Raw genomic sequence first — 23,034 nt, forward strand, 5'->3', positions numbered from 1 at the left:
TGAGTGGCATGAAGTGGCCTGAGAAAGCTTTCCTTGCACCCTTCGTGGGGCTCTCCACTAAAGGTGTCCTCTCGGTCACTCTGTGACCGTGTCTAAACCAACGGATCACATGTAAGAGGTGCTCAAAATACGTGGTGATTGAGGGAGAGCTGAAAGCTACCCCTGAGGTCTGCTCTGGTTTCTTCCTAAGGAAACAGGGTGATTCCAGAGCCTCCCAAACAGTATGTTATAAAATACATAACAGAGTATACATATATATGGAAATATAGTAATACAGAGAACGATCAAAAGTAAGATGTTATGGAAGTTATGTGTTTTGTAATTTTTTCTGTGTATACTTAAGCGTCTTGCATCCTGTAAAAATGTCACACATCAGTATAGAATTTTAGATTCATACATACTTAGTTAAAAAGTAGGTCACTTGAACTTATAACTTTGCCCAAAATGTAATCAGAATTATTCTGCTGAACACCAGGACAGCCTAACTTAGAAAAACATGGTAATGGGGTGCCTGGGTGGCTCAGTCAGTTAAGCGTCCGACTTGGGCTCAGGTCATAATCTCACAGTTCGTGGGTTTGAGCCCCACATCGGGCTCTGTGCTGACAGCTCAGACCCTGGAGTCTGTTTCAGGTTCTGTGTTTCCCTCTCTCTCTGACCCTTCCCTGCTCACACTGTGTCTCTCTCTCTCAGAAATTAAAATAAAAAATGGTAGTATATTTGTTCAACACAGAAATTTTAATTTTTTTCAGTATTGCCTTGAAATGTCCTTTCATATTCTATAGTTTTTAACCTTATTCAGGAGAATGAACTGTTTCTTTTAAGGTCAGCTAACTCATGAATTCCTGTGGGATACTTATTAAATTATGCCCCGTGAATAGTTTTCACATTCTTTTTTGAGACAGAGAACAAGCATGAGCAGGGGAGAGGGGCAGTGGGGGGGGGGGAGGGAGAGAGGGAGAGAGAGAGAATATCTTAAGCAGGCCCCATGCTCAGCGCAGAGCCTCACACAGGACTCGATCTCATGACTGCGAGATCATGACCTGAACCGAAATCAAGAGTCAGATGCTGAACCAACCGAGCCACCCAGGCGCCCCTATTTTTCACATTTAAAGAAACATTTAATCTTACTGAAGTCTTAATAGTGTTTCTGCTCATGTAAAATAAGTGTTTTCGTTTTTAAGGATCTCAGGTGCTCAGAATGGAGTCAGCCATTGATCATGTTCCTTATCAATGACACAAAATCATTGGTCCGGAAAGGCTGCATCTTTGCTCTTTCATTTTACCTGAGCATCTCTTCTTCATCTCCTGCCTGCATTTCCTTATTCCTCACTCCCTCGTGAATTTAATGCTTGTCCCCTGCCCGAGTCATTTTCCCGATTTTGAATATATTTCCTTGAAAAACTATATAATAATATTTATTTTTGTATAAGTTTTACAATTTTTAAGAAATATTTTTTAAAATATTTTTATTTATTTCTAGGAGAGAGAGAGAGAGACAGCGTGAGCAGGGGAGGGTCAGAGAGAGAGGGAGACACAGACTCTGAAACAGGCTCCAGGCTCCGAGCTGGCAGTCAGCACAGAGCCCGACGCGGGGCTCGAACCCACAAACCGCGAGATCATGACCTAAGCGAAAGTCAGACGCTTAACTGACTGAGCCACCCAGGCACCCCTGAGTTTTACAATTTTATGTAAAGGATATTGTGCCGTAAGTCTCATTTGGCTAACTTTGATACACTGTCAGGTTTTCAGGATCTGTCGGTGTTACTTTAGATAACATGCTTCTGGTTGATGCATGTTACTTTATTGTGTTCACATACTATAGATTATCGTCTCTTCTACTCATACTCAGGTTATTCCCAACTGTTCTTGCCTCCATGAACTTGTATGTCTTATATGTGTCTTCTTATGACTCTGCCCTGTAGCGGTTTTGTTTTTTGTTTTTCATTTTTGTTTTTGGTGCATATATATCCTAGAGTAGATGACAGATGTTTGGGCTTGTGTATTTAGTTTCGGTAAGTAGTGCTGGATTGTTCTCAGGAATGGTTGTACCCGTGTTATTTCCAATATGGTAACTATCGGTAGATGTACGCCACATAGATGAAAACTCCTTGGGTTCTTTGATATTTTTTTAAGACCCTGAAGGGTACCTGAGACTCATTGGTTTGAGAGCCAATGACTTACTCTACGACACTACTGGCAAAAACCATCAGTTATCATACCTACACTGAGTTCATGTTGTTTCCGGTGAGGTACTGTCTTACCTCCATGTGTTCACCTGTTAGTAAAGCACATTACATAACTTTTTTCCCCCACCATTTGGAGGAAAAGTGGAATTAGGTCCGAAGTTTGGCAGGTCTGTTTTATCCTTCTAGGCTGAGTCGAAGGCTGGAGGCCCTTCAGAGGGCATGGGAAGCACAACGGGTGAGCGCGGAAGAACAGGGAACGTGGGCAACCTCGTCTCAAGCACGGCGCGGAGGGCGGTGCTGAGAACTCAACTGTCAGAACTTCCAGAGGCAAGCTGGGACGGCTTCGGCTCCTTCTGGGCCAAGCCCAGGGGCTGCTGTCCCGGATTAGGGCTGTTTGTGCCGAGGGAAGACATTCAGGATATTAACCCTAAAAGGTCAGTTTTCCAGTCACGAGTGGTGTCTGCAGCCTGACTGGTGAGTAACCAGGAAGCCCTTTGTTTCAGTGTGTTGTCCCTTTAAACAGCAGCTGGGCAACTGTTAACAGTCACTGAACTTGGGTCCCTTCTCCAACGTCCCCGGCTCACCCAGGGAGTCCGTCCTTCTCTTTCATTGCAGATTCGCGCCCTTGAAATCTTGGGTGACAGGTGCTGAGAGGCTGGAATCAGTGTCCTGGACCCTAAACGGCCAGAGAGGGAATAAACTGAAATGATAGATTCCTCTGTAATTTACCTGTTGCTTCAGAATATTCCAGTAGTTTGGACTGTCCGCGTTTGGTGGACGCCAAGGCAGGCAGTCTGCGTGTTGTGTGTCAGTGCACGGGTATAAAATTCAGCAAACACACGGGCTCTCACCATACAGAATAAACAACCTCTAACGTTTTATTACTTTTTATGTTTTTAAGTTTGTATTTAATTTTACTATTTTTTTTAGAAATAAATCGTTGGAGAGAAAGCAAAAATCACCTTTAACTGTTACCTCTAGGCTCAATCCTCCTGGCTTCCTCCCTTGGGCTCTGCTCCAGGCAGTTACTATTCTGAATGTGTTATGTGTGATTTTAGTAATTTAAAAATACGGTAAAGCCTAGGGGCGCCTGGGTGGCTTAGTCGGTTAAGCGTCTGACTTTCGCTTGGGTCATGATCTCGCGGTTCGTGGGTTCGAGCCCCGCGTCGGGCTCTGTGCTGACTGCCAGCTCAGAGCCTGGAGCCTGTTTCAGAGTCTGTGTCTCCCTCTCTCTCTGACCCTCCCCTGCTCACGCTGTCTCTCTCTCTCCTAGAAATAAATAAAACATTAAAAAAAAATAAAAATAAAAATACGTTTACAGGGGCTCATGGGTGGCTCATTCAGCTAAGCATCCAACTCGATGTTGGCTCAGGTCATGAGCTCACGGGATTGAGCCCCACGTCCGACTGTGTGTGCACTGACAACGCAGAGCCTGCTTGTGATTCTCTCTCCCTCTCTCTCTCTCTCTCAAAATAAACAAACATTAAAAAATAAAAATAGAAATACTATAGATCCATAATCAAGACACAATATTGTAGTTTTGTATATTTAAAGTTTACATAATTGATTCAGTAGAGTACATATATATATCATTTTCACATCACTCTTAGATTTTTGAGCTCTATCAAAGATATCAATAATCTATCATCTATTGTTAGCACTCCTAAAAATCTCCATGATATTTCATTATAGGATTAAGATGGATTTTTTTTTTTTAACTGTTCCTTTATTCCTAAGCATTGAGATTTTTTCCTATTTTTTTAGTTGTTACAAACAGTCCTGGAATGCACATCCTTGTTCACGTCTCCTTGTACACATATGAGGGTTTTTTTTTATAGTTATATTTAGAAGTAGAAATACAGTGGTGCCCTCTTAACTGTGGCTTTGCTTTCCACGGTTTCAGTCACCCGGGGTCAACCACAGCCCCGAAGCAGAGGATCCTCCTCTGATGCGTGGTCAGAAGGTCTATAGTAGCCTAACATTAGGTCACGATGCCCGCGTCATTCATCTTGCTTTGTCTCATCATGTGGATATTTTATCATCTCACATCATCACAAGAAGGTCAGTACAGTACTGTCTGATAATTTGAGAGAGAGAGAGAGAGACGACATTCACATAACTCCGTTACAGTATATTCTAGTTGGTCTATTTTATCATGATTGCCATTAATCTCTTGCCATGCCTAACTTATAAATTAAACTTCTACAGGCGTGTATGTATAGCAAGTAACATAGTGTTTATAAGGCTTGGTACTCTCTGTGGTTTCAAGCATCCACTGGGGGGTCTTGGAATGCATCACCCACAGATGCGAGGCGACTACAGGACTGGACTGTGGGACACCCGCAGCCTTCACTGACTGTCTACAATGGTTGTATTAATTTATACTCCCACCTGCCCCCTACTGGTTTCTGATGCCCTGTGTCCTCACCCACGCATTATCAGGCTCTTTAGTTTTTAGCTGTAGCCTGACTGAACTTGAGCTATTTTCATATATTTATGTTGCTTTTATCTTTCTCTAAATTGATCACCAATTCAAATGTGTTCTATATGTTTTTATATTTTTTTATTGATTTGTGGGAATCCTTTAAAACATCTAAGAGAAAATCTGTGTCAGTTGTTTAAATTAAAACATACCCTGGGGGCATGTGGTTTGTTCTTAAAGGTTTTTTTTATTAATGTTTTTTATTTATTTCTGAGAGAGACAGCGTGACAGGGGAGGGTCAGAGAGAGAGGGAGACACGGACTCTGAAACAGGCTCCAGGCTCTGAGCTGGCTGTCAGCACAGAGCCCGACACGGGGCTCGAGCCCACAAACTGTGAGATCATGACCTGAGCCGAAGTCAGACCCTTAACAGACTGAGCCACCCGGGAGCCCCATGTCCTTAAAGTTTTTTAATGTTTTATTATTTTTTTCTTTTTAAAAAATGTTTATTTATTTATTTTTAATGTTTTATTTATTTCTAGGAGAGAGAGAGAGAGAGACAGCGTGAGCAGGGGAGGGTCAGAGAGAGAGGGAGACACAGACTCTGAAACAGGCTCCAGGCTCTGAGCTGGCAGTCAGCACAGAGCCCGACGCGGGGCTCGAACCCACGAACCGCGAGATCATGACCTAAGAGAAAGTCGGACGCAAAACCGACTAAGCCACCAAGGCGCCCCTTGACTGTTTCAATGCACAAAAGATTCTTTGTTTTCATGAAGTCAGATTAATCGGTATTTTCCTTTATGGTCCGTGCTTTTGAACCTTTTTGAAGTAATCTTTCCCATTCCCTGATCTCATACAGATTTCATTAAGTCTTTTGAATATTTGAAATTTTGCTTTTCATACTTAGACAATTTAGCCTCTCTGAAATGTATTTTTGTAAGTGATGGAAATTAGAGATAGCATTTCCTCCATACTGCTAACCAGTTAGTTCAGTATAATTTGTAGAATGGCTTTTCTTTTCCTGAAGACTTAATAATGCCACTCTCCAGGCCTCTCTATGTGTATGTGATCACTTTTCCTTGGCTTATTCTGTTCCTATCACTGTTTAATTATCATAGTTTTATAATATCTATTGTCTATTTTACTTTGGTTTTATTATGGTTATTTTATTTTGGTTAAAAACACAGAAAATTTACCATTCAAGGCAATTTTGTTTTGTGTTTTCCTTTTCAAAATTGTATTTAAATTCTGTTTAGGTAACATAGAGCGCAATATTGGTTTCAGCAGTAGAATCCAGTGATTCATCACTTACATACAAAACCCAGTGCTCATTATAACAAGTGCCCTCCTTAATGCCCATCCCCCATCTAGCCCATCCCGCACCCACCTCCCTCCATCAACCCTTAGTTTGTTCTCTATCTTTAATTGTCTCTTACATCAAATAACCTTAAAGTTTACAATTCAGTAGCATTAAACACAGTCACAAAATCGTGCAGCTATCACCACTGTGTATTTCAAGAACTTTTTCATCATCCCAGACAGAAACTCCATACCCATTAAACAATAACGCTCCTTTTCCCCTTTCCGCCAGCCCCCACTAACCTCCAGTCTATTTTTTGCTGTCTCAGAGAATTTGGCTACTCGAGGTACCTCATATAAATGGAATCGTAGCATTTGTCCTTTGTGTCTGCCTGTTTCACTTAGCATAATATTTACAAGTTACATCCATGTAGGATGTATCAGAATTTCATTATTTTTAAAGGCTGAATGATATTCCATTATATGTACATAGCACATTGTGTTTATCAGGTCACTTGCTGATGGACTTTTGGGTTGTTTCCACCTTTGGGCCATTGTAAATAATACTGCTGTGAACACTCGTGTGCGGGTTTCTGTTTGAGTCCTTACTTCCAATTCTTTCGGGTGTGTATCTAAAAGTGGAATTCCCAGATCATATGGTAAATTCTATGGTTAAGTTTTTTAAATTGAGATATAGTTGACATATAATGTTAGTTTCAGGTGTAAACACAACGATTCAATATTTGTATTTATTGTGAAGTGATCACCCACAAATCTAGTTAGCATCTGTCTTCACACATAGTTATAAAATTTTTTTTTCTAGTGATGAGAACTTTTAAGATTTACTCTGAGCAGCCTTCAAATATGCAATACAGTGTTATTAACTACAGTCACCATGCTGTATGTTACATCCGCAGGACTTCTTTCTTTTGTAACCAGAAGTTCGTACCTTTTGACCTTCTTTAAAATTTACTCATCTCCCATTCCCACCTCTGGCCATCATCAGTCTTCTCTGTATCTATGAGCTTGTTTGTTTATTTTTGATCCCCACATATAAGTGAGATCATATAATATTTGTCTTTCTCTGTCTTCATTCAGTTAGCATACTGCCCTCAAGTCCATCCATGTCATTGCCGATGCCAAGAGCTTCCTCGTTGTCATGGCTGGATAATACGTAACTGTATATATTCACCACATTTTCTTTATTATTCATTCACCAATGGACACTTAGGTTGTTTCCGTATATTGCCTGTTGTGAATAATGTTGCAGTGGGTGTGCAGAGATCTTTTAAGGTTAGTGTTTTTACTTCCTGATTAGTAGATAGACCCTCAGGTCAATCATGTGGCAGTTTTTAATGTAAACGAATACGTATGGTCCTTTAGGATCATGAGTGTAAGCTCCCCTGGCCACATAGCCAGCCAATCTAGAGGTGTCCCCTAGGTGGCAGCCGCAAAGATAGTGCCACCCTCTGAGGTCTCTGGAGGGAATTCCCATTGGCCCTTGGACGTGTGCTTAATTGGAAGCCTGTCCCCTAGGCTGCAGCTATGAGGCTAACAGGCCTCTTCCACAGAAAGACTGTTGCCACTCAGCTGTTCCCTGGGGGTGATAGTCGGTTAAGAACCAGTTCTCTGTTGGTTTTATCCTTATGGGACCCACAAGCATGAGTCCTGCTGGTCACCAGAGCCAGGCAACCTAGAGCGTCCCCTGGGAAGTCGTCACAGAAACTGGGGTGCCAGGAAAGGGTACTAGCTCCTTTCTGGCGGATACTGCTGAGCTGGAGTGAAGCAGAGGGAGCGCACACAGGGGCCATCCACCGGCCTCCGTCCCTGGAGAGCACTTCCACAGGCCCCCCGTGTGCCACACCGCTAGCTTGCCCCTCAGGCGGAAGCTCCCTGACCAGCAAACAGGCCTCTTCCACAGAAAGACTGGGGAGGGGGGGGTGTTTCCGTCTGCTGCCTGTGGCCTGCTCTGGGGCTGGCGCTGGCCAAGGACCTGCTCTCTGACTGTTACAGTCCCATCCCATGAGATCCAGGAGTGCAACCCCCGCCGGCCACCAGAGCCAGGCAGTCAAGCTGTATCCCCTGCGTGGCAGTCACAAAAACTGGGGCACCAGAGGTACAAACTGGGGTACCAGCTGTGTGTAAAACTCCCCTCTGGGAGATATTGGTCCTCTGGAGAGTGGCAGACCCTCTCCAAAGATAGTCCCCACCCTCCAAGGTGTCTGGAGAGGTTGACTGTGGGTCTTCAGATATGTGTTTGATGAGAAGCCTGCCCCTCAGATCACACCGGTGAAGATAAGTTAATTGGCCTGCTTCACAGAGAGCCTGGGCTCCTCAGTCTGTTATCTCTCTGTTGTAACGTTGGGGTGCAAGCTGGGTGAGAACTCTTTCTCCATTGGTGACACTCCACTGGGACTCATGAGCATAGCCCTGGCAGCTGTAAAAATCAGGTCACCAGATGAGTATGTAAGCCCCACACTAGAAGATATCAGATGGCTGGAGTGAGGTGAAGATGGAGAGCAAAGATGGCGTCCACAATCCTCCATATTTGGAGAAATTTTAGCAGACCCCCAGATGTGTGATAATGTAGATGCCAGCCCCATAGGCCAGTGCTTTGACATGAGAAAAAAGGTCTCTTTCACAGAAAGTCTAGGCACTTTTTAGTTGGCTGCCTCTGTGCTCAGCCCAGGGGAGCATGCGGGTGTTTGTACATGTGAGACCTTTGAGAACGATTTTCTCACTTCACCATAGCCTTGTGAGGCTCAGGGATGCAAACCCTATTAGATGTTTTGGGGCTCATTTCTAAGGTGCAGGTAAAAGTTGAGGTGCCATAAGTAGGGTTCAAACCCTTCACTCCTCCGGGAGAAGCTCAGGTTTTTGAGTTCCCTCCTGATTGTGGGGGGCCATAATCAAACCCACAGTGGGGTTTATGGTAAGGTAGTGTCAGCCTTTCCTACCCACTCTGATGTGGGTTTTTTCCATTCACTTTATGTGTAGGGGTTGCTCAGCTATTTTTTATGCTCCCCCTCCCCACCCCTGGAAATTGCTCCATATGCAGCTGTAGAGTCACTGTGTATTTTGGTTTCCCTAGAGACTCCTTCTTCAGTAGGTTCTTCGCCGCTTCTTGCAGCTGTGATTCTCTGTTACTGTTCGGGAACTGTATTCCTGTGGCAAGGGCAGGAGAGGGCAAATGTTCTCTAATCCTATGATTTGGCTTTGTCCTTCCCAAGTGCTTCTTAGAGTCTTTTTCTTTTAAGTAAGATAGGAAAACTAGAATAATCTAACGTTAGGCATTTCCCTTCTCCCCATTGATGAGGCTCGGTAAAACACTTTTCCCTGAGGATGCCCTTGTTGAGGAGAACAGAATGTGCTGGGCATATTTTACAATGGTCCCTTTTCCCTCCCCTTCTCTTACTGGTGGCTCATATGAGGGGACTTTTCTCTGATCTTCACCCTGAGAGCCTAGCAGTGCTCCTTAAGGTCCCCCTGTAGGACTGTGTCCCCAGAGACTTATCTCGAAGCTAATTTATGGTTAAGCCTTCTGCAATTAATCAGTGACCCTCTACATGTTTCTTCCAGTTTCTGGCTCCAGAGATAAATTGTGATTCTCTGTATACACCCCTCTCTTCAGTTTTTGGGGTGGCAATTTGCCCTGTGACCTGAATTCTCTGAGGGATATAAAAAGAGTCATTGATTTTCAGTTTAGTCATATATATTTTTTCTCTTTATGAAGATGGAAGTCTTAATTTCCAAGTTTTTTTTTTTTACATGTTACACCAGAATGGTTTTTAAAATACTTTGAGAGGATTTTATATAGGCCATCACATAGTTTGTCAATAGACTTCCATTTCTTTCTTTCTTTCTTTCCTTTCTCTTTGCATTTTACTTGTCTTGCCTTTTTGTACTGAATAAAGCCTTCAGTATAATATTGTGTATATGTGGTGAGGAAGGACAGCCTTGGGTCATTACCAGTCTTTGGAAGAAAGCATCTGGTCTTTCGCAATTAAGTCTGATATTTGCTGCAGGTTTTTCATAGTTATCCTTCATTAGGTTGAAGAATGTCCCCTATTTTCTTGGCTTGCTGGGAGTTTTGATCATTTGATGTTGAACTTTGTCAACTGCCTTTTCTGTATCTGTTGAGATTATCACAGGGTTTTTTTTTTCTTTAGTCTTTTGAGGTGATAAATTACATCCTTTTACGTTCAAATGATGAATCAAACTTCCTCTCTTGGAATAAACCCCACTAGGTCATTATCAGTGTCCTAGGCTTATCATAGGGAAAATTTGCCACAAACTGGGTGACGTAGAACAACAGAAATCTATTATTTCAGAATTCTCAAGTATAGAAGTCTGAAGTCAAGGTCAGCAGGGCCGTACTTCACTTGAAATAATAGGCGAAGGATCATCCTTTGCCTCTTCCATGTTCCAGTCGCTCTGGATGCTCCTTGGTTTGCAGCCGCACAATTCCGTTCTGTACCTCCATGTTCACGTGGCGTTTTTCTTGTCTCTTCTCATGGTCTTCCCTTTATACGTGTGTCTGTCTCTTGGACCAAAGTTCCCCTTTTCATAAGGATACTATTCATATTGGATTAGGGCCCACTCTGTGACATTATCTCAATTTGGTTGACGCTGCAAGGACCTTATGCTGTGGTCTGAATATTTGTGTCCCCCTACCCCCATGCATGTGTTGAAGTCCTAAGTACCAGTGGTGAGGGTACTAGCAGGTGGAGCCTTGGGGAGGTGCTTAAGCATGAAGGAGACCTCGTGAATGCGATCGGTGCCCTATAAAAGCGGGCCCAGAGAGATCCTTAGCCCCTTCCACTATGTGAGGATATAATGAGAATGAACCAGCTCTGAACCACGAAGGTGGCCCTCACCAAAACCATCATGCTGGCACCTTGATCTTGGACTTCCCAGCCTTTAAAACTGTGAGAAATAAATTGGTTGTTTATGAGCTACCTAGCTTGTGGTATTTTGTTAGAGCAGCCTGAACAGACTAAGACAACTTATTTCAAAATAAGGTCACATTCTGAGGTACTGAGGGTTAGGACATCAACGTACCATCTTTTGGCGTGAAGATGCAATTCAGTGCATAAAAGTCATGGTATGTGATCATTTTGTATATTGGTAGATTTGATTTTTTGCTAAGGATTTTTGTATTCATGTTTATAAAGGATTTGTATTTGTACTATTTTTTTCTTGTAATGACTTTGGTTTTGGTGTCATAACGTGGTTTCATAAAATTTTTAGGAAGCATTCCTTCCTCTTATTTTTCACTGGCTGCTTTGAAGATATCCTCTTTGTCTTTATTTTTCTGCATTTTCACTACCAATCCAAGTGTGGTTTTAATTTTTACTTTGAGATGTATTGGTTTTCTTGCTTCTCTGAAAAATTCATAGCCCTCTGTCTTCACGTATTGCTTTTGCCCCATTTCTCTCTCTCTCTCTGTCTGTCTGTCTTTCTATCTGCTTTTACCTTGTAGCACTACTAATTCTGAACCATTTTAAACTGATAGTTCTTGAGATTTCTTGGATAACTCTGGTGATCCCATTTTGGGTTATTCTGCTGGACAGTCTCCTCCCTCCCACCTCTGTCTCTCTCTCTCTCTCACTCCCTGTGTCTCTCTGTCTCTGTCTGTCTGTTTGTCTCAATCTCTTCTTTGTCAGGATGCTACCAAGGCCCTGTGGGAGTGATTGATGAATGGATAATGGGGCAACAGTCTTTCAACTTCACCCTGACCCTGAGATGAGTCTCTGTGAATATGACATTTTCTCAGAGTCTTCATCTTGGGCATGACCTGAGCCTTGACTTCTATAACCCCTGTTTTCCCACAGTTAACTTTGGTATTAATTAGATTTCTTCAGGAGAAAAGTGCCTTTTGAATTTTTTACTTACTTCTCTTGAATTTTGTTTTTGATTAACATTTGACTTGATAATAGCTGCCATCTTGACTAATGGATTTAAAAAGCCTTTTAAAAAGGTCACCATTTTAAGCTGTGTCAACAGAAAGTGTGGTCACAATAAGATGGCCTATAGTTATCTAAAGCCTTGTTTTAATACCCAAAGAAGTCACTGCTATCTACATCCTGTTTACCAGCTTTTCGGTCATTTCTTGATGGGACAGCTGGCCTCCTGCCTCAGTGGTGAAACCTAAGTGTGACCCCAATAGTGCCTTTCTTTCTGACCTTCATAAGTGATTTGCTGGTCTAATAGTGATTTTTTTGTTTGTTTGTTATTCCTAAACTCCACTAAACTTAACCGGGAAATGTCTTGGCATTTATTTTGTGTTAGATTTTTCTTAGTCATTTTGTTCTCATTAAAGAAAGGTCTATTCTACTATGACTTTCAATAGTTTTGTTTCATTTTTTAAATTTCTTAAGGACAAGAAATATGCATACATTGGATCCTTTGTCCCACATCTGTAATTTTCTCCAGTTCTTTATCGTCTGTGCTCTTTTTCATTTCGTTTTGCTTAGTTTTCATAGTCTGTGCAGGACATGCCTCTTTTCAGCTCTCTGTTACCTTAGTTGCTTCTAGGGTGGCTTTCCTTTTTCTTAAGATATTTCTCTTTCATTTCTTTTCTGCGCTCTTTCAGGTCACATTGAAAATTCTTCTGTAGTTTCATTGTCACTTTAAAAAATAATGTTGTATTTCTATTTTTGACCGCTTGTTTCATAATGGCCATATCTAATTTCTTTTACAGGAAATGTATTTTCTGTGTGTTTTGTAACTTAATTCTTTTGATGTGCAAACAAGAAATGCCTTTGTCTTGTGTTCCTTAGGCTTTGTCATTTTTACAGGCAAAGGGCTGCATTACTTTTTCATAGATTCTATTCTGTCTCACTGTTTACTATTTTCAGTTTAATGGGGCCACTCTAACAGACCAATTATTTGCAGAAGAGATGTGTTGGTGCGGTGAGAGGCATCTAGTGTGTGAGCCGGGACATTAGCTTAGGCTCAGGCCTTTCAACTGGGGACACTTAGTCACCAGCACCCTTCTCTCAAGTAGCAGCAGGTCAGCAGGCTCCCCCTTCCTGAAGATCACACGTGTCCAGTCAGGTGTTTAGAGCTTTATTTATTTTCACCAGCAGCCCCTTAGTAAACCTTGGCCTTTTGTTTCTTCACCCTCACACATGAATGGGTTGTTGGGGAGATGCTTGTAGATAAATAGCAGGACTAAACATACAGTGATGGTGGGAAAGTTCCGTAACTCAAGGATTCGAATATCCCGATTAATCCTGCACTATAGGACCTTGGGCAAATCTGAGGAAAATTGGGTACATGGACTCAGACATAAAGGCGTTTCTTAATGTTGAGGGCATACTAGCCTCTATTTCTCATCAGAAACAAACGAGACTCTCCTTGGCCCCTTGGTCAAAAATCTCATTTATTTTTGGGGTAGGAGATATCAAAATATATATTACCTGGGCGAAGTTAACTGGGCTGGGAAGACTATTCAAGGCTATTGCAGTAGGGGAGAGAGACTGAGCTCACCTTAGTTGAAACAACAGATGCGAGAGTTTGTAAGAGCTGAGAGCTGAGATGGGGAAGGAAGGGGGGAGTTGGTCACCTGTGTCTGCTAACTGGCTTTACCTAAAGAACAAGTACAGTTAGTCTTATCTTATGACATATGAGAATTTTACACTTAGAGCAAGGCACTCCCTGAGGTTCGGCTTCTACCCTACCGTGGAGATCTTCTTTGATGATTACATTTCCGAAATCTCCCAGGTCCTTGAGAAAAGCATTCCCAATGACCTTAAAGCTGGCAGGGGGCTTTTCAGGACATTTCTATACATTTCAAAGGGAGTAGAATAAGAATATACAATCACATTTCCCAAAGTAAATGCTTTACATTAGTAAAAAGGAAAGGGAATCCAGGGACCTATAGATAAGAAGACCTCTATTTAAAATTTAGTCAAGCTGAGGGGAATGTTAAGGCCATCTTGGTCAGGGGGCTGCACTCTGGTCCTGGAACTATGGCTCTTCCATCAAGACACTCTCCCCTCCCCTTCCCCCAGCCCTCTTCACCTTCACCCCTCCTCTGTTCTCTTTCTGAGGCCACCTGCTGGGTCCTATGTCACTGCATCTTCCCCAAAGTCTCCTCCTTGGGCTGAGTGTCAGGGCCCACCCAGGGCCTCCAGCTGGGGAGGTAGTGGGGTTACCAGAGCTGTGAGGGAACCAGAACTGCCTCCCAGTGCAGGGTGACAGAGGAGGCCCTGGATGTCTGGTCCCTGGAGAAGTGGATGGGCAGGTGCAGAACCTGAGGCTGGGAGGCAGCCTGCTCCCAGGGCACTCGACAGAGGTTGAAGTTCCCTGTCCCAACGTGCAGGGCGCGCGCTGCTTTCCCTGGAGCCTGATTTCATTTGCGTGTCTGTGTTAACGTTCCCCTGCCTTCTTGTTGTAGGACCTGTTGATTTCTCTTTAAGCTGTCAGAACGTGGAGGAAAAGATGGGCTGGCCACAGTCTCTGCAAGGAGCAGATGTGTCCAAAGTCCGCACCATTTACCTCAACGAACCCCTTAGGAACGCTTTCTGCAAAAACTCCATCAGGTGAGAAGTGTGTGTGGAGCTGGGAGGAGAGGAGGGAGGAAGATGCGGACCTCACCTGCAAAAAACACTTGGTTTAGGTACTTCCGGCTCTAACAGTCGTCTCAAACCTTGAGAAACTTTGAATTCTCAAGTTCGCTACCAAGAACACGCTGTGTCTTCATCTCACCTTCAAGGTTTCTGTCTCTGAATTGGCCTCTGCTCTCACTTGTTCCTGTTCATGGCAATACCATGCATCCCACTACCAATGGAGAGTTCTCTTTAACAATATCTATCTATGAGGTAAAGTGCTTTCCTTTTCTTCCCCCCAAGGTCTTATTTAAATTCAAGTTGGTTAACATATAGTGTAGTGTTGGTTTCAGGAGTAGAATTTAGTGATTCATCACTTACATATAAAACCCAGTGTTCATCCCAACAAGTACCTTCCATTATATACACACATGCATGCATGTGAACACACACACACACACACACACACACTGAACATCTTTTTTATCCAGAGTCAATAGGCATTTGGGCTCTTTCCATAATTTGGCTATTGTTGATAGCTATAAGCATTGTGGTGCATGTGCTCTTTGAATTAGTACTTTTTGTATCCTTTGGGTACTACCAGGAGGTAGTACAATTGCTGGGTCATAGGGTAGTTCTATTTTTAACTTTTGAAGGAAACTCCATACTGTTCTCCAGAGTGGATGTACCAGTTTTCATTCCCAAGGTAAAGTGTTTTCCAATGGAACTTCACAGAGCTGCTGAGTTCCCCACCATTATCCTACATTATGGAATTTAGTATTAGACTTTTTTTTAAAAATTGAAGTATAATTAACATACAGTGTTGTATTAGCTTTCAGGTGTATAATATAGTGATTCAGCAATTCTATACATTACTCAGGGCTCATCAAGATAAGTGTGCTCTTAATCCCCTTCACCAATTCACGCATCCCCGGCTCATCTCTCTCCTGGCAACTGCCAGCTATTTTTCTGTACTTAAGTTTTTGTTTTTTGTTGGCCTCTTTTTTTCTTTGTTTCTTATATTCACATACGACTGAAATCATATAGTATTTGTCTTTCTCTGACTGACTTATTTCACTTAGCATTATACCCTCTAGGCCCTTCCATGTTGATATATACTATATCTTCTTTGCCTTTTCTTCTATGGATGGACACTTGAGTGGCTTCTATATGTGGGCTATTGTAAATAATGCTTCAATAAACATAGGCGTGCATATATCTCTCTGAATTTGTGTTTTTGTTTTCTTTGGGTAAATATCCAGTAATGAATTACTAGATCATATGGTAAATAGGTTTTAAATTTTTCATGGAATCTCCATACTGTTTTGTATAGTGGCTGCACGAATCTGCATTCCCACCAACAGTGCATGAGGCTTCCTTTTTCTTCACATCCTTGTTATTTCTTGTGTTTTTAAATTTTAATCATTCTGACAGGTGTAAAGTGATATTTCATTGTGGTTTTAGTTTGCATTTCCCCGATAATTAGTGATGTTGAGCATCCTTTCATGTGTTTCTTGGCCATCTATGTGTCTTCTTTGGAAAAATGTCTATTCAAGTCCTCTGCCCATTTAAAAAAAATATTTTATTTAAAATTAAAAAAAATTTTTTTTTAATTTATTTCTGAGAGAGAAAGAGAGAGACAGCGTGAGCAGAGGAAGGTCAGAGAGAGAAGGAGATACAGAATCTGAAGGAGGCTCCAGGCTCTGAGCTAGCTGTCAGCACAGAGCCCGATGCAGGGCTCGAACCCACGAACCATGAGATCATGACCTGAGCTGAAGTCGGATGCCCAACCGACTGAGCCACCCAGGCACCCCAAGTCCTCTGCCCATTTTTAATCAGATTAATTGGGGGGGAGGTGTTGAGCTGAATAAGTTTATATTTGAATACGTTTATATATATGATGTTAACTCCTTACTGGATATGTCATTTGCAAATATCTTTTCCCACTAAGTAGGTTGCCTATTTATTTTGTTGATGGTTTCCTTCACTGTGCAAAAGCTTTTCATTTTGGTGTAGTCCCAATAGTTTAATTTTGCTTTTGTTTCCCTTGCCAGAGAAGACATATATAGTAGAAAAATAGTTCTAAATCCAATGCCAAATGGACACTTCTTTTTATGGTTTCAAGTGTCACATTGACATATTTAATCCATTTTGATTTTATTTTTGTGTTTGATGTAAGAAAGTGGTCCAATTTCATTCTTTTACATGTAGTTGTACAGTTTTCCCAGTAAAACTTATTGAAGAGACTGTCTTTTACCCTTTTTATATTCTTACCTCCTATGTCATAGATTAAGTGACCAAATATGTGTGGGTTTATTTCTGGGCTGTCTATTCTGTGTTCTTGGTCTATGTGTCTATTTTTGTGCCAGTACTATAATGTTTTGATTACTATAGCTTTGTAGTACATCCTGAAACCTGGGAAGGTGATACATCTAGCTTTCTTCAGATTGCTTTGGGTAGTATTGGCATTTTAACAATATTGATTCTCCCAATCCGTGAGCATGATATATGTTACCATTTGTGTCCTCTTCAATTTCTTTCATCAATATTTTATAGTTTTCAAAGTGCAGGTCTTTCACCTCCTTGGTTCAGTTTATTCCTAGATATTTTATTATTTTTGGTGCAATTATAAATGGGATATTTTTTTATTGATTTCTCTTTCTGCAACTTCATTATTGGTGTATAGAAACACAACAGAATATTCTTAGTTGTAGGGTGTTTTTTTTTTTTCTTTTAGCACTTTGAATCTATCATACTGCCCCCTTTTGGCCTGTAGTTTCTGCTGAAAAATCACCTGATAGCTTTATGGGGCTTTCCTTTTATGTAACTCTGCTAGTCTCTTGCTTTTTAAGAAATTCTTTTTATCGTTACTTTTTTTCGTGTGGCATTTTAGTTATTGTATATCTTGGTGTGGACATCCTTGAGTTCATCTTGTTAGGGGAACTCTCTGCAGTCTGTATCTGGATGTCTGTTTCCATCCCCAGATTAGAGAATAGTTTTCAGCTATTATTTCTTCAGATAAGTTTTTTGCCCAATTCTTTTTCTCTTCTTTTTATAGGATCTCTATATTGTGAATGTTATTGATGATGTCACAGAGTTCCCGTAACCTATTCCCATTTTTTGTTACTGAGTTCTCTTTTTGCTGTTCAGCTGGGTTGATTTCTGTTACCCTATCTTCCAGATCACTAATCTGTTCTTCTATATCCTCTAATTGGCTTGTGGTTTCCTCTAGTGTATTTTTTATTTCTCTTATTGACTTCAGCTTTCACTGGTTTTTCATATTTTCTGTCTCTTTGTTGAAGTTCTCACTGAGTTCATCCACTCTTGTCTCAAGTCCCATTGAGTATCTTTATGACCATTACTTTGAATTTTTCTTATCAGGCATATTATTTTAGTTTCATTTTGGTCTTTTCCTGTGATTTTGCCTTTTCCTTTCATTTGTGACATATTCTTCTGTCTCTTGGTTTTGTCTAACTCTGTGTCTATTTCTATGTATTAGGCAGGTTGGCTACATCTCCTGTGCTTGAATGTAGTGGTCTTTAATAGAAGAGTGGGGCCTTATAGTGCATTGTCCCTTGGTCACCAGAACAACATTCTCCAGGGGTATCTCCTGTGTGGGCTGCCTTGCACCTTCCTCTTGTGTCTGGGCTCAGCTGTTCTTAGTTCAACCAGCTGCAATGACTCCCTTTTTTTTTCTGTTGGTGCACTGGACAGAGTTTGCCCTCTGCACTGTGGAGAGGCACGTCTGTGGCTACTGTGGGCTTGTTGGTGGGCAGGGCCAGCAGGCAGCCAAGCTGTCTTCAATTAGCCTCTCTGCCACAGCTACAGATGCAGAGTAGGGCAGGGCTTGCTTTCTGCAAGGCCAGCTAAGAGGCCTGGCTGCAGAAACTGCGGGCATGTTCTCACGTGGGGTTATGTCTCCCTGTCTTCAGGGCAGGAGTCCCTGTGGGGTGGCGCTGGTGTCTGCGGGAGCTGCTTGCAGGGGCCGGGGGGCAGCAGCTGCCTTCCTGGGATGCCTGTTCTGGAATCAGGCAGGCTGGATGGGGTGGGTCGACAGGGGAACGCTGGGGGGGGGGGCCCTGATGCTAGCGAGGGAGATGAAGAGTGTTTCTGGCTCCCACAGGCATCTGGCTGTGCAGCCTGGGGGAAGGAAAGAGAAATGGATTCTGCCAGCATCTTGCTCCTGGAAAAGTCTGCAGATCCATGCCTCTCCAGCACGAGTTCTGAGATTAGTCAGCAAATCTCCTTCAGTCTCCTACCCCCTGTGCATTTCAGATGGCTACTTCCGGGTTGGGTCTTAAGCTGTACTGTTTGGGATGCTGGCTCTTTAAAGGCAGGGACCCAGCTTTCTCTTACTCTCTGGCTCTCCCACAGTTAAGCCTGCTGAACTCTAAAGTTCTTGGGTTGCAGCCCCGCTGGCTTTCAAAGCCAGATTTTACGGGGGCTCATCGGTGTGGGTCCCGAGGGTCAGGGGTGCCCGCTGTGGGGTCAGATTCTCTTGCTTTTTGGTACCTGTGCTGTCTCTCCCACTTGTGGTTCGCTGAGTTGGGGATTTGGTTCCTAAATGTAACTCTGCCCTTCCTTCCTTTTCTGGTGTGGCCTCTTCTGGGTGATGGAGATGGTATCTTGGTGTGTTTGCAGACAAGGTGAATTCAAGCTTCTTCTGCCATCTTCCCCAAACTCCTGGTCTTTCTGGTTATTTTTAAAAGTTTGTTTGTTTAGGGGCACATGGGTGGCTCAGTCGGTTAAGCGTCAGGCTTCGGCTCAGGTGACGATCTCACGGTTTGTGAGTTCGAGCCCCGCGTCGGGCTCTCTGCTGACAGCTCAGAGCCTGGAGCCTGTTTCAGATTCTGTGTCTCCCTCTCTCTCTGACCCTCCCCTGTTCATACTGTCTCTCTCTCTCAGAAATAATTAAAAATATTTTTTTTAAAGTTTGTTTATTGAGAGACAGAGAGGGAGGGAGGAAGAGGGAGAGAGAGAGAGAGAGAGAGAGAGAGAGAATGCAAGTGGAGGAGAGGCTGAGAGAGAGAATTTCCAGCAGGCTCCACACTGTCAGTGCAGCTGCGCATTATGCCGTCACGAACCACGAGATCATGACCCGAGCTGAACTCAAGAGTCAGATGCTTAACTAACTGAGCTATCCAGGCGCCCCTTTCTGATTTTTAAATATAGTAGATTAATTAGAAAAAAGAAACACCCCCGTGATGGTTTTCTCTGTCCATGACGTGGCCTAGGCATTTGGGGGTAGATGGGTTTAAGGTGACTTTTAATGATGAAGCACCTGGGAGGGAGAGGAGGGAGGGACACTGGTAGCTCTTATCCTCAAACAATAAGACAGATGTTATTAGGGGTTTTGTTTCAAGCATGCCAGGCCGTTAGGGCAGGTGGAATACATCTTGCTTATCTCTTGTATTCATAGTTCTTAGTTCCGGGGAAAATTTCTTTCTTTGTCCCCACATTGTTTTCAGATAACGATGAATGTTTTCAAAATCAACAACAAAAATCTTCCAAAAAGAGTCAGTGTTTTATAATAATATTTTACCCAGTTCTAGGTTTTCCTTTGGTGTTTTCAGGGTGCAGAGTGTGAGCTGACGTCGGTAATTCTCTTTCTACCTGCAGCACAGCCAAGTACAGCCTGTGGTCGTTCCTCCCTCGATATTTATATCTGCAGTTTAGCAAAGGTGCCAATGCTTTCTTCCTGTTCATTACGATACTGCAGGTAATATTTCCGAACACATTGTTGGGTTACGCTTTTTTAAGAAAGAAAAATATAAAAGGCTCATTTAGCTGAGATAAAAATTGGATGTACAGAATAAATTCAAACACGGCGAGAAGTATTGTCAAACCCTCTTCTGACGATATTTAAGTTACTCAGTAAGACATTGAAACTCTCAATTTTGGGAGAAAAAAACATGGTGATGCCCAGTAGATGAATTGGCCCACAGTTCTTCCTGATTTAGATCATTAATGAGATATTGTTGGACCAACTTTTATAATTTATGCCACCTCCATGAGAGTATAATTTTATGATATTAAAAGGAAGAGTTTAAAGAAAGTCCAAATGCTAGTTTGAAGTAGCTAATTTTCTTTTCTTTCCTTTTTAATATTTCAGTAAGAACACTTAATGTGAGATATACCCATGTTAACCATAGACATCTGTTGTACAGCAGACTTCTAGGACTTCTTAATCTTGCATAGCTTAAACTTTATGCTCATCGAATAACAGCTCCTTCTCTCTCCCTCTCTCCCGACACCACCATTTTACCCTGGCTCCATGAATCTAACTACATTAAATATCTCCTATCAGTGGACTCATGCAGTATTTGTCTTTCTATAGCTTATTTCATCTAGCATCATGTCTTCAAGATACATCCATGTTGTTACATATGGCAGAATTTCCTTCTTTTTTTTTTTTTTTTTTATTTCTAGGAGAGAGAGAGAGACAGCGTGAGCAGGGGAGGCTCAGAGAGAGAGGGAGACACAGACTCTGAAACAGGCTCCAGGCTCTGAGCTGGCAGTCAGCACAGAGCCCGATGTGGGGCTCGAACCCACGAACCGCGAGATCATGACCTAAGCGAAAGTCGGACGCTTAACCGACTAAGCCACCCAGGAGCCCCTGAATTTCCTTCTTTTTAAAATCTGAATAATATCCCATTGTATAGATGTCACGTTAAAAAAATTTTTATGTTTTTATTTTATTTTTGAGAGGGAGAGAGTGCTAGCGGGGGAAGAGCAGAGAGAGAGAGAGACACATACACAGAATCCAAAGCAGGCTCCAAGCTCTTAGCTGTCAGCACAGAGCCTGACGCGGGGCTTGAACTCAAGGACTATGAGATCATGACCTGAGCCGAAGTCGGACACTTCACCAGCTGAGCCACCCCAGGCGCCCTGAGATGCCACATTTTCTTTATCCACTCATCTATCGACAGACATTGAGATTGTCCCCACATCTTGGCTATTGTGAATAATTCTGCACCGAACATGGGAGTGCTGCTCTCTCTCTCCAAGATCCTGATTTCAACTCTTTTGGATAAATACCCAGAGGCAGGATGGCTGAACCATATGGTAGTTCTATTTTAATTTCTTTGAAAATGTTCCATATTATTTCGTGTAACAGCAGCACCGTTTTGTGTTCCCGCCAGAAGTGTACGAGGATTCCAGTGTTTTCACATCCTCACCAACACTGTGAGGATGTTCTGTGTTTAATTAATAGCCATCCTAACATGCATGAGGTTATATCTCATTGTGGTTTTGAACTTCATTTGCCTGGTGACTGGTGACATTGAACACCTTTTCATGTATCGCACGGCCATTTGCATGTTGTCTTTGGAGAAATGTCTTTTCAAGTCCTTTGCCTACTGTGATTGGGTTATTACGATTATTTTTCCTGTTGAGCTGGAGTTGCTCCTATATCCTTACCAGATGGAGGGTTTTCAAATATTTTCTCCTATTCTGTAGGTTGCCTTTTCATTTTTTCTTGATGGGTCCCTTTGCTGTGCAGAAGCTCTTGAGTTTTGGCGTCATATCCAAGAAATCATTGCCAAAACCGATGTCTGGAAACTTTCCTTCTATGTTTTCTTTTAGGAATGACATCTTTTCAAAACACTTAAATTCAAGGCCTTCCATAATCTGGTTTATTCCTGTTTATTCAACCTCATTTCGTCATGAACCCTACAGTCCAACCCCATCTAAGAGGCAAGTCTCCTCACAATTCCTCAGTTTTCTTTCGGTCACCTTGGTTCATTCTGTCACCTAACCCAGAAGGTACTCATCGGCTGCCCCCTACCCATACTCGTAAAGGCCCAACTCAAAACCACTCTCCAAACTCCACTGAATGCCATGCCCCAGGCTAACTTCTCCCTTCCTTATCTTCTGTAGCCATATCTCTGCTATACATTATAGTTGGTTTTATTTCTCCTGGCAAACTGTAAATTCCTTGAGAATAGAAACAGTGCCTTCAAGGGGCGCCTGCATGGCTCAGTAGGTTGAGTGTCCAATTTCAGCTCAGGTCATGGTCTCACAGTTCGTGGGTTCGAGCCCCGCGTCGGGCTCTGTGCTGACAGCTCACAGCCTGGAGCCTGCTTCAGATTCTGTGTCTCCTCCTCTCTCTGCTCCTCACCCTCTGTCTCTCTCTGTCTCTCAAAAAAAAAAAAAAAAAATATATATATATATATATAAAGAAGCAGTGCCTTCAAAACGGCCAAGCTTTGAGGTAAGAATTTAATGAATTTGTTGAACTGACCTTAAACAAGATCGGCAACAGGGAAATTTCTAGAGATCACATAGCGTGTACCAAAACCTGTGCTGTTCTTAACCTGAAGTTAAGAATTCAAGGACGAATTGTCAGACATCATTCCTACCTTTGGTGAGCTAGTAGTCAGTCTTGACATACAAGCGCTTTAAGAAATATTTATAAAGTGCTAGGGGAACACAGCCTACTTCGCTCTTGAGGGCCAGTGGTTCGGGAAAAGCTACTGAAAAAGAAGACATTGGAGCCAAAGCCTAAAGAGCGAGGAGCTTAACAGTAAGCAGAGGTCAGAGGAAGAGAAGCCCTTTCGGGCACAGGAGACTGG

At 42.5% G+C, this 23,034-nt stretch overlaps 1 protein-coding gene across 3 annotated transcripts in view; it reads left to right on the forward strand.

The window, feature by feature from the left end:
- Positions 1 to 2,606: 2,606 nt before the first annotated feature.
- The window catches only part of LOC120246957 (phospholipid-transporting ATPase IB-like), a 205,002-nt gene continuing 184,574 nt past the window's right edge, over positions 2,607 to 23,034 (forward strand). For all 3 annotated transcript variants that reach the window (XM_039254618.1, XM_039254624.1, XM_039254633.1), the window contains exons 1-3: positions 2,607 to 2,620; positions 14,311 to 14,455; positions 20,081 to 20,180. In XM_039254618.1, the coding sequence (XP_039110549.1) occupies positions 14,355 to 14,455; positions 20,081 to 20,180 (201 nt within the window). In that variant the 5' untranslated portion in view covers positions 2,607 to 2,620; positions 14,311 to 14,354. The remainder of the gene's footprint in view (positions 2,621 to 14,310; positions 14,456 to 20,080; positions 20,181 to 23,034) is intronic.

The sequence above is a fragment of the Hyaena hyaena genome, unplaced genomic scaffold (assembly GCF_003009895.1).
Source record: "Hyaena hyaena isolate Hyena2069 unplaced genomic scaffold, ASM300989v1 scaffold_11, whole genome shotgun sequence".
NCBI lineage: Eukaryota > Metazoa > Chordata > Mammalia > Carnivora > Hyaenidae > Hyaena > Hyaena hyaena.